This window comes from Lissotriton helveticus, chromosome 3_1 (genome assembly GCF_964261635.1).
Source record: "Lissotriton helveticus chromosome 3_1, aLisHel1.1, whole genome shotgun sequence".
NCBI classification, from domain to species: Eukaryota; Metazoa; Chordata; class Amphibia; order Caudata; family Salamandridae; genus Lissotriton; species Lissotriton helveticus.
In genome coordinates, this window is record NC_136061.1 from 595,074,240 (window position 1) to 595,087,341 (window position 13,102).

The window sequence follows — 13,102 nt, forward strand, 5'->3', positions numbered from 1 at the left end:
TGCAGTGTGTGTGGGGGCTTGCAGTGTGTTGGGGGGCTTGCAGTGTGTTGGGGGGCTCGCAGTGTGTGGGGGGGCTCGCAGTGTGTGGGGGGGCTTGCAGTGTGTTGGGGGCTCGCAGTGTGTTGGGGGGTTCGCAGTGTGTGGGGGGCTCGCAGTGTGTGGGGGGCTTGCAGTGTGTGTGGGGGGCTTGCAGTGTGTGTGGGGGGGCTCGCAGTGTGGTGGGGGGCTCGCAGTGTGTGGGGGGGCTCACAGTGTGTGGGGGGGCTCGCAGTGTGTGGGGGGGCTCGCAGTTTGTAGGGAGGCTGTGTGGGTGTGTGGGGGGCTTTGTGTGGCTGTGTGTGTGGGGGGCTCTGTGTGGGTGTGTGTGTGGGGGGGTCTGTGTGGGTGTGTGTGTGGGGAGGCCTCTGAGTGTGTGTTGGGGTGGCTCTCTGTGGGTGTTTGTGTGTGTCATTTGCGAGAGATAAAGCTTGTGGCATTGTAAATGACAATGCCATTTATTTATGTTGAAAAAAACATAAATAAAAATATTGTCAAGAGCAATGCCAGTAGCTCAAACTTTAACAAAGGCAAAACCATTGCATTGTAAATGCTTGTTATTAGAAAAACATTCAAGAAATGAGATTATGAGCTTCCATGATGCCTTGTCCATAACAATTAAAAAAGAAAATTTTTAACAGAGAACGAGGTTCATACTAAATACTGTAATATTCAAGCAGACTTCTTTATCACATTGCAGTGAAAAATGACACATTTGACACGCATATCTAAATAATCAACACATGCAGCTCTGAAAAGGGTCTATCAAGAATGGGGAAAAGATTATAATATAAGTATTATATATTATATTATAAGTTATAATAACTGCTGCTGCTCTAGAATCTGGAGGAAAGCCCATACAGCCCCCATTGATTACTAGGGTATAAAGAGTTAATTTTGATGTCAGTTAGACCGTGGGCATGAGCACGAGATATCGACGAGCACAGTAGCTTACCCAACTAAAACGCAATAGCGGCTAGTATGAGGTGTATTGGAAGGATAGAGAAGGTAGGTGGGGGTCTTTTGAGGCAGAAAGTTTGTATTTTGGAATGTAATAACATTTTTAAAACCCTTAAATCGATCCCAGCACTGAGGTATCTGTGTGTTGCACAAGAAGAACTTCAGAGTTCTGTAGTAGTAGTGTGGGCCATTCCTCAAGGCTATACCATCAAGTGTCATAATAGTCAGACAGGCAGGGGTGGAGGACTAGCTATTATTTATAAAGACATATATAGCTGTCGCATCACCCCCTCCACCTCTTCATCGTGTGAAAACCTATATTTTTCATTATGTCTGTCTCCGACTACTACCTTTTCTGGGATCTTGGCATATCGACCACCAGGCGCTTCTGGTGATTTTATTGCCAACATAACAGACCTAGCAGCCAACTCTGTACTTACCTCCGCCAACTTCACTTTGCTGGGCGATCTAAATCTGCATTTAGACGATCCCCTCAACGCCGCTGCTAACGACCTCCGTTCTAGCCTCCAATCCATTGGTCTCACCCAAAAGGGGCTTCAACCGACACATACTAGGGGCCATCTGCTGGACCATGTTTTCAGCAATTTGGACACGCTCTCGGTGGAAACACCAGTACCACTGCCATGGTCTGACCATTGTCTAATTCCCATTACATGGTCTATCAACACTCCCACTACCTCTGCACCTCATATTAGGCATTGGGGTAGAAAATGGAGTGCGCTTCCAATTCACACCTGGGAACAGGCCCTCTCTGAACAACTTCCCCAAAAAACGGAGAATCCTGACCTAGCAGTCTATAATTTTCATAACTGGATCTCCAACTCTCTAGATCGAGTCCTTCCAAAACGCTCCCTGCAAACAATCAGAAGGCCCAAAGTCGCCCCCTGGTACTCTCTCGCCCTTAGGGCCCTGAAACAATCGTGCCGGAAAGCGGAGAGAGCGTGGAGGAAAGACCGCTCTCAATCTAAAAAATTGGAATACAGGGCAGTTATAATGAACTACAAGAGGGAGATAAAACTTGCTCAAGCCAAATTTTATGAAAATAAAATTAATATGGCAGCAAACTCACCTAGAGACATTTTTAAGATTGCTAAATCTCTGATATCTCTTCCGGCGGAGAGACCTATATCAGAGGGGGCGCAGGCCCGCTGTGAGGATCTTGCCACTTTTTTCTCACAGAAGATTCAGGCCATCTATTCCCAATTAGCAGCAAATGATGGGGGCACTAATCCACTGCCCACCTCAGACTCAGACCTGTCTCCATCCTGCTCCCTGGCTACCTTCCCTCTCCTGGACCCTAATACATTAGATTCTCTTGCTCAGAAGGTCACCTCAGGATCTCCAAATGACCCTGCTCCTCCCCAGACCTTAGTAAAAGCAATGGACACCATCCGCCCCTGTTTGCTGGAGGCTCTTAACACCTCCATTACCTCCAACTCTGTACCAGTCGCCTGGAAGTGTGCAATGGTAAGGGCCCTGTTAAAAAAAACGAATTTGGATCCTAACAACCTATCCAATTTTCGCCCTATCTCGCTGCTTCCATGGATGAGCAAATTGCTGGAGAGGCATATCAACAAAGCATTAGGGGAATATTTGGAGTCCAATAAACTGCTTCAGGTCTCCCAGACAGGGTTTCGCCCACAACATGGCACTGAGACCGCTCTTTTAGCGGTTACAGAGGCAGCGAGAGCCATAATGGACCAGGGTGGTAAAACAGCTATCATACTCTTGGACCTCAGTGCCGCGTTCGACACTGTGAACCATGCCACACTATTACATCGCTTGAGTGGCCTGGGAGTGTCGGGCGCGGCCCTGTTATGGCTGACCTCCTTTCTGGAGGAACGCTTTTTCCAGGTATTTGAAGGCGAGGCGACATCATCAAAGCATCTTCTCAGCTGTGGGGTTCCTCAGGGCTCCTCCCTGAGCCCCACGCTGTTTAATGTTTATATGCAGCCGCTGGAGAAGATCGTTCTCCCCTTTGGTGTGCGTATTGTCACCTACGCAGACGACACTCAACTCGTGGTCTCTTTGGACCACGAGGGGGGTTCGTCGAACACTTTGGGTCCATGCCTGGAGGCTGTAGCGGGGTGGATGCAACTTTCCCACCTCAAGCTTAATGGGGAGAAGACCGAGATCATGGTGCTTGGTAATTCCTCCCCTACCTCCTTCCTGGATGACTGGCCTCTGTGTCTCGGTACTCCCCCTCCTCCTAAAGAGCAGATAAAGAGTCTGGGAGTCTGGTTGGACAGAGCGCTAGACTTCTCGTCCCAAGCTACTATCACTGCCTCGGTATGCGTGGGGCTAATGAAAATGCTCCGGAAAGTGCTCCCCCTGCTCCCATTCCAGGCGAGGAGGGTCATGGTCCAGGCCCTGATTCTCTCCCGCCTGGACTACGGAAATGTTTTATATCTTGGGGCCCCGGCAACAGTGACAAAAAAACTGCAGGTCACTCAAAACTGCGCCGCCCGCCTACTGTTTAATATTCCTCGCTGGCAGTCGGCGAGAACTGCCCTAAAGGAGCTTCACTGGCTTCCAGTGGCCTCAAGAACATTATTCAAGGCCATGTGCATCCTGCACAAATCCCTTCATCAAACTGGCCCGGCAGTACTGTACCCTCTAATACCGCCGTATGTGCCACTTAGATCCCTACGTTCAGCCTCACTGCACCTGGCAACTAAAGTAAAAATCAAGAGAGCCAGATGGGGCGGCCGCTCTTTCACCTATTCAGCGGCTAAGGCATGGAACTCCCTGCCCCTGTCCCTCAGGAAAAACAGCAACCTGATGTCATTTAGGAGGGATTTGAAAACCCATCTGTTCTCAAAAGCGCACTAATCCCTCCCTGCAGTCGCACACAGAATTCAGTCTCTAGCGCTGCGAGGCCTTCGGGTGGTTATGCGCTATACAAATGGAATTTTCAATTCAATTCAATTCAGAACCGTTCCAACCAGGAGTAAATGTAGGCCATTGTCACTTGCAATGTACAAGCTCCAGTCCCAGAAAGATAGCTCAAGAGCTGGGTGCCTGCCAGTGCTATGTGGGTACCTGCTGGTCACCGATTCCTGTGACACAAAGATGGCTTGGCAGGTTAATACATGCAAGTGTGTGTGTTTAGCTCTTTAAAGAGAACATATTTCTGTTAGCAGGAGTATCTGCACATCTGTAATGTGTCTGTGGGACTCTGTTGAAATGAGGTCTTAAAAAACAATGTGGCCGGGGGTAGGGGATAGCCTCATTTTGGGAGGGTATAAGCCACCAGGTCTAAATTTGCATGATTTTATTCCATTTATTTTCCATGCCCTGGTGTGTGTGTGTGTGTGAGTGTATATGGGGGAGGGGGGAGGTTCTGGGAGGGAGGTAAGAAGTGAGCAGGGCTTGGTATACAGTAACACCTGAAAGATTTGGATGTGCGTGTCTGTGTCTCCAACGCTGCTGTAACCAAGGAATCTCGACACAGCTGACCCGGAACCTCCGACCTGACCAGCTAATAAAAACATTTATTAGTGGATTTAGCACATCCAATGCCCCACCTTCAATAAGGATGCACCCTGAGCATACATCTATAAAGCTCGCATTTGTATCCACCTCTTTCCACAAAAGCTTTGTTCGGTTACAGGGTTTTCATGTTTTGAGCCGTGGATTTCCCCTTTGGATGCAGGAAACAGTCTCTAGGAATTTAGTTACAAAGGTTGCTTAATTCCGCTCCCCCTCTCCCCCACCGGTGCTGTTCGTTTGTCTTTTGGTCTTTTGTCCTAGGTAGAGTAATTCCTGTAGTGTTAAGTTCTGCTTGTAGGAAGCCTGTTTCACGTGCTCCTACAGTCAGATGGCGACCACCAGCTCTGAGCAGCGGAACAAAGGAAACACCCTGGGCATCCCGAAGCACTCCCCAGCGCGATAGCCGGCCAATGTTTATACAGCCGCTGGCAAGAGGGGTCGGGCACGGCGCCCCCATCACAGGTATCAGACACAAGACTGTGTTCGGTGCTGGGCGAGGCGACGGAACTCTGACTCTCTGTGCCTTGGAGGCTTTTAAAGATGGTGAGAGATCGGCGGGCTGCTTCATCTGGTGGGGGTTGCTGAGTGCACAACACAGCTGTGGCGAACCAGCTGCAGCTTCTCTGTGACTGCCCTACGCCTGTGTATACTCCCAGCTGTAAGATCCAGGCACACGTTGAGTGATTACGATCGCGTCCTCCCACCACGACCGATCGTGGGTTTGAAAACAGCGTTTCAGCTGGGCTATTCTGGGCATGCTGATGCGAGCTCTTCTTTTCCGGTTGTGCTTGCTCCCCTGCCCCCTGGCTTTGCTTGCTCCCCTGCCCCCTGGCTGTGCTTGCTCCCCTGCCCCCTGGCTGTGCTTGCTCCCCTGCCCCCTGGCTGTGCTTGCTCCCCTGCCCCCTGGCTGTGCTTGCTCCCCTGCCCCCTGGCTGTGCTTGCTCCCCTGCCCCCTGGCTGTGCTTGCTTCCCTGCCCCCTGGCTGTGCTTGCTTCCCTGCCCCCTCGCTGTGCTTGCTTCCCTGCCCCCTCGCTGTGCTTGCTTCCCTGCCCCCTCGCTGTGCTTGCTCTCCTGGGTGTGTGGCTCTGGGTGTGTGTGTGGCTCTGGAGGTGTGTGTGTGGCTCTGGGTGTGTGGGGGTCTCTGGGTGTGTGGGGGTCTCTGGGTGTGTGGGGGGCTCTGGGTGTGTGGGGGGCTCTGGGTGTGTGGGGGGCTCGCGGTGTGTGGGGGGCTCGCTGTGTGTGGGGTTTGCTGTGTGTGTGTGTGTGTGTGTGTGTGTGTGTGTGTGTGTGTGTGTGTGTGTGTGTGTGTGTGTGTGTGTGTGTGTGTGTGTGTGTGTGTGTGTGTGTGTGTGTGTGTGTGTGTGTGTGTGTGTGTGTGTGCTCTGTGTGTGGCTCTGTGTGTGGCTCTGTGTGTGGCTCTGTGTGTGGCTCTGTGTGTGTGTGGCTCTGTGTTGGTGTAAATGCAATAGGTCATGCATTTGCGAGCTATTAAGCTATTGGCATTGTAAATGACAATGCCATTTATTTAACAATTAAGCTATTGGCAATGTAAATGACAATGCCATTTATTTAACAATTAAGCTATTGGCAATGTAAATGACAGTGCCATTTATTTATGATTTAAAAAAAAAAATGTCATGAGCAATGCCAATAGCTCTACCTTTAATAATGCCGAGACCATTGCATTGTAAATGCTTGTTTCCCTTGGCAGGAGCTGTTTGTGAGGCGCTCGGGGGAGCAGCATGCGGCTCCCACCCACCGTTTCCGGCACGAGTGCTCGTCATGCAGGCGGCGGCACCCAGTGCTGCGGTGCTGGAGGCCCGGTGGCCCCCCGGGGCAGCAGCCCGGGCAGGGGGCTGTGCCAGCCAGAGGAGGACAAACTGGGGTGAGGGGTGGGGGCCGAGGGGGTGGCGCTGGGGCTATGGGAAAAGGCTCATACGCCGGTTAGGATCGAACGGATGGAGCCCTGGTTGGCGGCGTATCCGCGGGCGGAGGATGCTGCAGTGCTGCGTCGTGGTTTCCGGGAGGGGTTCAGGCTGGGGTACGAGGGCCCTCGGATTGCTCGCTGGGCGGACAATCTGAACGCACACAAGGGCGTTGTAAGAGAGAAACTGTTCAAAGAGGTCAGGGAAGGTCGGATGGCGGGCCCCTTCACGGCACCGCCTTTGCCGGGCTTGATCATCTCCCCCATCGGGGTGGTGCCCAAGAAGGTGGAGGGACAGTTCCGGCTGATACAGCACTTGTCTTGGCCGGAAGGGGAGTCGGTCAACGCCTACATTTCGGCGGATTTGGCATTGGTGACTTACTCGTCGGTGGACGTGGCGCGGAGGCTCGTCGCGGCGGCAGGACAGGGCGCGCTGATGGCAAAATGCGATTTCAAGTCTGCTTTCCGACTCCTTCCGGTACACCCGGCGGATCACCAGTTGCTGGGGATCCAGTTTCAAGGTCTCATCTTCGTGGACAAGGCGCTGCCGATGGGGTGCTCCATTTCATGCGCGCTGTTTGAGCGTTTCAGCTCATTCCTGCAGTGGGTTTTTTCCAGGCGCACAGGCTCGGAGTCAGTGACGCACTACCTGGATGATTTCTTTCTGGTGGGACGGCCCGGAACGGCGGACTGTCAGCGGCAGCTGGATGGTTTGGCCGGGTTGATGGGGGAATTTGGGGTTCCCCTGGCGCCAGAGAAGACGTGAGGTCCCAGCACAGTGTTGTCCTTTCTCGGTATCGAGCTCGACTCGGTCGCCATGGAAGCGCGCCTACCGGAAGATAAGAGGTCAGCGATGCTGGTTTTGGTGGATGAAATGTTGTCCAAGAGCAAGGTGATGGTGCGAGAGGTACAGGTGTTGTTGGGGCATTTGAATTTTGCTTGCCGCGTGGTGCGGGCGGGCCGGACGTTTTGCAGGCGTTTGGGTTTGGCGTTGTCCGGTTTGACTTTGCCGCATCACCATGTGCGCCTCTCGGCGGGACTGAAGGAGGATCTGCGCATGTGGCGGGCGTTCCTAGAACGGTTCAATGGGATACCCATGGCGCCGGCGGAGGGCTGGGAGTGGGACGTCACCATGTACTCGGATGCGGCGGCGGTTTCGGTCTGTACTGGGACGGAAAGTGGTGCGCAGAGCAGTGGCCGGAGCAGTGGCAGGCGGGCGGGAGGAGCATCGCGTTCTTGGAGTTGTTCCCGTTAGTGGTGGCAGTCACGGTGTGGGCAGGGGCGCTGGCGCACAAGCGCGTGCTGTTTCGAGTGGACAATATGGCCGTCGTGCAGGTGGTGAACAGGCAGTCGGCTCGGGACCCGCAGGTTCTGAAATTGATGAGGGTGTTTGTCTTGCGTTGCTTGGAGAATGACATACTGTTTCAGGCACGCCACGTTCCAGGTGTGGACAATGACATTGCCGATGCCTTGTCTCATTCACAGTGGGAGAGGTTCCATGGGTTAGCCACGGCGGCGGAGGAAGTCAGAACGCCGGTGCCGGAGGAGCTGTGGTCGGTGGGCGAGGCCGGGTCTTTCAATTGGTGAAAGGGTCGGTAGCGGTGTCCACGTGGAAGGCATACGAGCTAGCGTGGGAGGAATTCCGGAGGTCCGGTGCGGTAAGGCATGGGGACCGGTGGCAGCGCGAGGAGCAGGTGGTAAGGTATATGCTGGCGCTCATGGATAGAGGGCTGTCGCGAGTGTCGATTGCGGGCAAGTTGTCGGCGGTGGCGTTCATGGGAAAGATGTGGTGGGGCTACCCCCCCCGTCGGCGGGGGAACTGGGGACCAGGCTGCTGGAGGGGTGGGCGAGAGAAGGGGGTGCAGAGGTGCGGCTGCGGCGTCCCATCACGGTGGAGTTGCTGGGGGGAGTCATTGGCGCGCTTCCGGCAGTGTGCAGGGACGAGGACGAGGCAGTGCGTTTTTCTACTCTGATGTCCTGGCTGTTCTTTGGAGCGTTTCGAGTGTCGGAGCTGCTGGGCGCAGGGGGAGGCGGGGGGTGTTGTGGGGGGATGTGGAGGTGCGAGCGCAGGAGGTGGCGGTGCGTTTGCGGCGCTCGAAGACGGACCAGCGGGGGGTTGGGACCTGGGTGGTACTGGGCCCGGCCGGCGGGGAGGGGGTGTGCCCGGCGGCGTGGGGGCGGAGGCTGATGGCGGGCGGCAGCAGCAGGGAGGGGGAGGTTTTTGGTCGAGAGGAGGGGAACGGAGTGTCAGCGTCTCAGGCTTTGTGGGTTCTGCGGCGCGCCCTGCGGTACTTGGGGGAGGACCCGCTGGCTTTCGGGACGCATTCCTTTCCGATCGGGGCGGCGACTGAGGCGGCATGGAGGGGCTGGGGTAAGGAGGAGATTCAGAAGCTGGGACGGTGGAAGTCGGATTGTTACCGGACGTACATGCGGTTGAGAGAGGCGGAGGGGGTGTTGTAACGGTGTTTCCCGATTTTGACATGTGTGTCTTTACAGGTGCTGTGGCGGGGCCGGCAGTGGAGGTGTTGAACATATACATTGTGGGACACTCATTCGTCAAGAGGGCAGAACAGGCAGAGTGGGACAGGCAACTGACACTCAATTTGGGATTGGATGCAGGGTTGTACCGTTGTCATTGGAGGGGGAAAGGGGGTAGACGTTGGCACGAGTTATTGCCTTTGTTGAACACGTTTGTGAGAGGGGGGGTATGCCCGGATGTGGTGGTGATTCATCTGGGCGAGAACTATTTGGTGCAGTGCAAGGGGTTGGCGCTGCTCAAACAGATGAAGCGGGACCTGAGGGAAGTTAAGAAGCAATGGGCGGGCTGTCATATCATCTGGTCCGAGTTTATTCCCAGGCGAGTGTGGAGGGGGGCTGAGCGCCCGGGAGCCATAGACAGGGCTCGGAGGAAAATAAATCGGGAGATGCGCGAATTCTGTGCCAGGGAGGGGGTGGGGAGGATGGAGCACCCGGAACTGCGCTATGGCGCAGTATATTTCTTACGGGAGGACGGGGTTCACCTGTCCAGGTATGGCATGGAGTTGTACTTAGTCCAGTTGAGGGAGGCTTTGGATGGGGCGTTGGGGGTGCTCAGGTATCCCAGGAGGCAGGAGTCCTAGGGGGGGGGGTCAAAAGTTGTATGCGAATTTCGAGTGGCGCTTTCCTAAGGAGATAGGGTGGTTTTTCTGGAGGCCTGGGACTGTATGGTAGGCGGGGGTGAGGTCATGGAGGTCACTGGGGCATTCAGTCGAAGGGTAGGTTGCTGAGTGGATGGTTGTATTTAAGTTGAAATGTTGGGGTTACATTTAGGGGTGGGGGTGGGGGGCGGTCAGGCAGTTGTTATTTAGTGAGAAGTAGTTTTGTTCGGCACAGGCCAGGTGGGACAATGTTGTAGGTGCACCTGATTCCAATAAAGCGGCTTTTTCCACACTACGTTGGTTGTCTGTGTCAGTGCGTCCCCCCCCCTCACCTACTGGTGTGCCCCAATGGGGATTTGGGGGGGTGGCCGACCAGCGGGAGGCTCTCCCCCCCGGGGAAGTTTGGGGCACCAGGGGAGGGGGGGTGGAAGCTTGACCCTGAGGGCTCGCCGTAGCTGGCGTTTTTGGGCTGGTTTGGGCTGGTTGGGCTGGTTTTGGGCTGGCTGATATATAATGCGGCCATTTTGTGCCACCGCACATTGTTTGTGGCAGTGACACAGCAGCCAGGTTAGCTTAGGCATTTCGTGGTCCCACCCTCCCTCCCTGTTAATTCCTTTCTGGGTATGGGGTGGCGGGGGGGGGGTCCGTGTCCGGAGGGGTTTTGTTGGATGATGGTGCACTGGGTTAGGGTACAGTTGTGTTGTCGCTGGAACAGGTGCGGATTCTGGGGCGCTTTCCTAAGGAGATAGGGTGGTTTTGCTGGAGGCCTGGGACTGTATGGTAGGCGGGGGTGAGGTCATGGAGGTCACTGGGGCATTCAGTCGAAGGGTAGGTTGCTGAGTGGATGGTTGTATTTAAGTTGAAATGTTGGGGTTACATTTAGGGGTGGGGGTGGGGGGCGGTCAGGCAGTTGTTATTTAGTGAGAAGTAGTTTTGTTCGGCACAGGCCAGGTGGGACAATGTTGTAGGTGCACCTGATTCCAATAAAGCGGCCTTTTCCACACTACGTTGGTTGTCTGTGTCAGTGCTTCCCCCCCCCCCCACCTACTGGTGTGCCCCAAATACTATTTTTAAAAATGAAATGGTATTATCCGAATCTGGAGAGTCCACAAACCTATAGTACATCCATTTCGAATAGTAGTCCATCGCGAAAATAAGGTATCTCATCCCCTCAGACAAGACATAATAGGGACCCGAAAAATCTAATCCCACTTTTTCCCAAGCTGAGCTAGGAAATTGAGTTGGATGTAACGGAGAAGCTGACGTTTTCCAGTGCTTATCCGAGAGTAAAACACTCTTCACAGTTATTCACCACAGATCTAACCTGTGCATCTAAACTCGGCCACCAATAATGCAATTTAATTCTCATACAAGTTTTTGTAACTCCTAAATGACCTTTATAAGCCATTCTTACTACAGCGTTTCTTAGTTCAGCTGGAGGAACAAATTCATCACCCCTTAATAAGATGTTATCCTTTACCGATAGCTCATCTGCAACCTGAGCAAAATTTCTCAATCCGCCTGATAAATTTCTAACATCGGACCCAATTTTTGTCGAAAATTGTCCCTAACCCATTCATGCTTGCATAGACTGAAATGACTGACATACAGTTGTCACGAAAAGCATGAAGCGCTTGCGCTGAGACAATCAATTCCTTCACCTGGGCAAAAGTCACATCAAGTTCTTTAGACCATAAAATGTTTTGCTCCTTTTTAAGTAAAACACGAAGTGGTTCCACAATTTGAGCATAATTGACAACAAATCTAGCATAATACTCTGCGAGACCCAAAAATGAGCGTAGAGAATCCTTATCACTGGGAGCCTTTGCTTCCTTCAAAGCCCTGATTACTGAAAATGTCGGTTTAATGCCGGACTCAGATATTGTGTGACTTAAGTACTCTAATTCATTCACACCAAACATACATTTGTCCTTTCTTACGGTCATACCACGTTCCCCCAGTAAAGAAAGCACTTTTCTCAATAAAATATTGTGTTCATCTAGACTTTTTGCAAAAATTTAAATATCGTCCAAATACGCCTGAACTCCCTTCAGATCCTTGGACATAGTATCCATAAGTCTCTGAAAGACGCTGGCCGTCGATGCCAACCTTCTGTAAACAAGTAAACCCATTACACCACTACACTCTCCCCTGAAGTTAAGAAAACGCAGTATGTGCTTCATGTGACACATCCAGTGTAAATATGTTCTTATGTAAAGTATTCTAAATACTTTGGTTAATGTTTACGGTTAAACAAAGAATGAAATAAATACAGAACAGCTGTAGAACCCTAACCCTGCAGCGTATGGGAGGATTGCTTGAAAACGTTAAGAATCCCTAGTCTGTCTTACTGGGGTGTTTACATATAGTTTCATTGTAAACTATTTTCTCAATGTAGTTAGAATGCTGAGAGCGTGTTGCCCAGGCGCTGTGCAGCCCGTTCAAGCTGCGGAGCTTCGTTGAGATTTGAATATAATAGCACCATGTTGATTAAAACGATTTAGTGCCAAAGGGTCAGGGACTTAAAATACGGATTTTGACTAAAGACAATGATGGCCCCAACGAAGCAGATCAGAACTTGCCAAGGGGGCCAATATCGTTAGTGTCCACGACTGAACGTCTACCCTGCCCTGCCCCGCCCCCTCCCGACGTACTGCGGCTTTGTTGGCTGCTCGTCTAGTTTTCAATAACGTACATATAAGCTCAAACGTTCGAAAGACGCCTTCCCATTACGTCGTAGCGAACAGTCAACTTCCGCTTTGGCGACATTAGCCCCAAGCTGCTCAAGACTGACGTGCTGGCCGTACGTACCGTCCCTGCTTAACTTTAAGTCATTTATCGGGAGCCTTACTTACCTCGATCGTGTTCGGGAAATGGCGGGACCCACGGGCCCCAACAAAGCGCATCTGGCGGCTCGTATATAAGAAGCTCGGAACAGATAACATGAGGACGCCATGGTCCCGTTTCCGTGATCGTTGGTCGGGGATGCAGGAAGCGGAAGCGGAGAGAAACTGGGGCAAAGTTCACAGCGGGGCTGTTGTTTACAAACAGTTAAAGTCCGTCGGTGCTGAGAGTTAAGCGTGTTTCACCGCTTTGTGCTGACGCACACGTACGCTCAAACACACCCCTCGTCCATCATCACTCGAACATAGAATGTGGCGCTTCTGTGCATATGAATAACTCAGAATATATTGGCCAAAACGCATCTGGAGTACAGAGCGACTGTTTTGTTCGTCTTTTACTTATCTCCTTCCACAGAGCCTTTCCATTTGCAGATTTACCAACTGCACACAATTTAGAAAGAAGGGGACCCCTACTATTGGTGAACTCACTAAATGTAGGGAATAGTATAAACTCAATTTGTAACACAACCAGTAGTGAGCTAAATTAATAAGCCAAAACACCCAAGGAACCTAATACAAAAACTAATGTGACATGTGATTAAATTAGATCAAACAAAGAGAGGGAGATAACTATTTTTTGTATATAAATCAAATTATTTTTGTTTTATTTAAATCATTTTCTTCTTCTT

The 13,102-nt window shown here is 52.1% G+C and overlaps 1 protein-coding gene across 1 annotated transcript in view; it reads right to left on the reverse strand.

The window, feature by feature from the left end:
• Window positions 1–12,581, reverse strand: part of ACADL (acyl-CoA dehydrogenase long chain) — a 563,007-nt gene extending 550,426 nt beyond the window's left edge. The window contains exon 1 of the mRNA XM_078680576.1: window positions 12,426–12,581. Coding sequence (XP_078536702.1) covers window positions 12,426–12,526 — 101 coding nt within the window. The 5' untranslated portion in view covers window positions 12,527–12,581. The remainder of the gene's footprint in view (window positions 1–12,425) is intronic.
• Window positions 12,582–13,102: the final 521 nt, after the last annotated feature.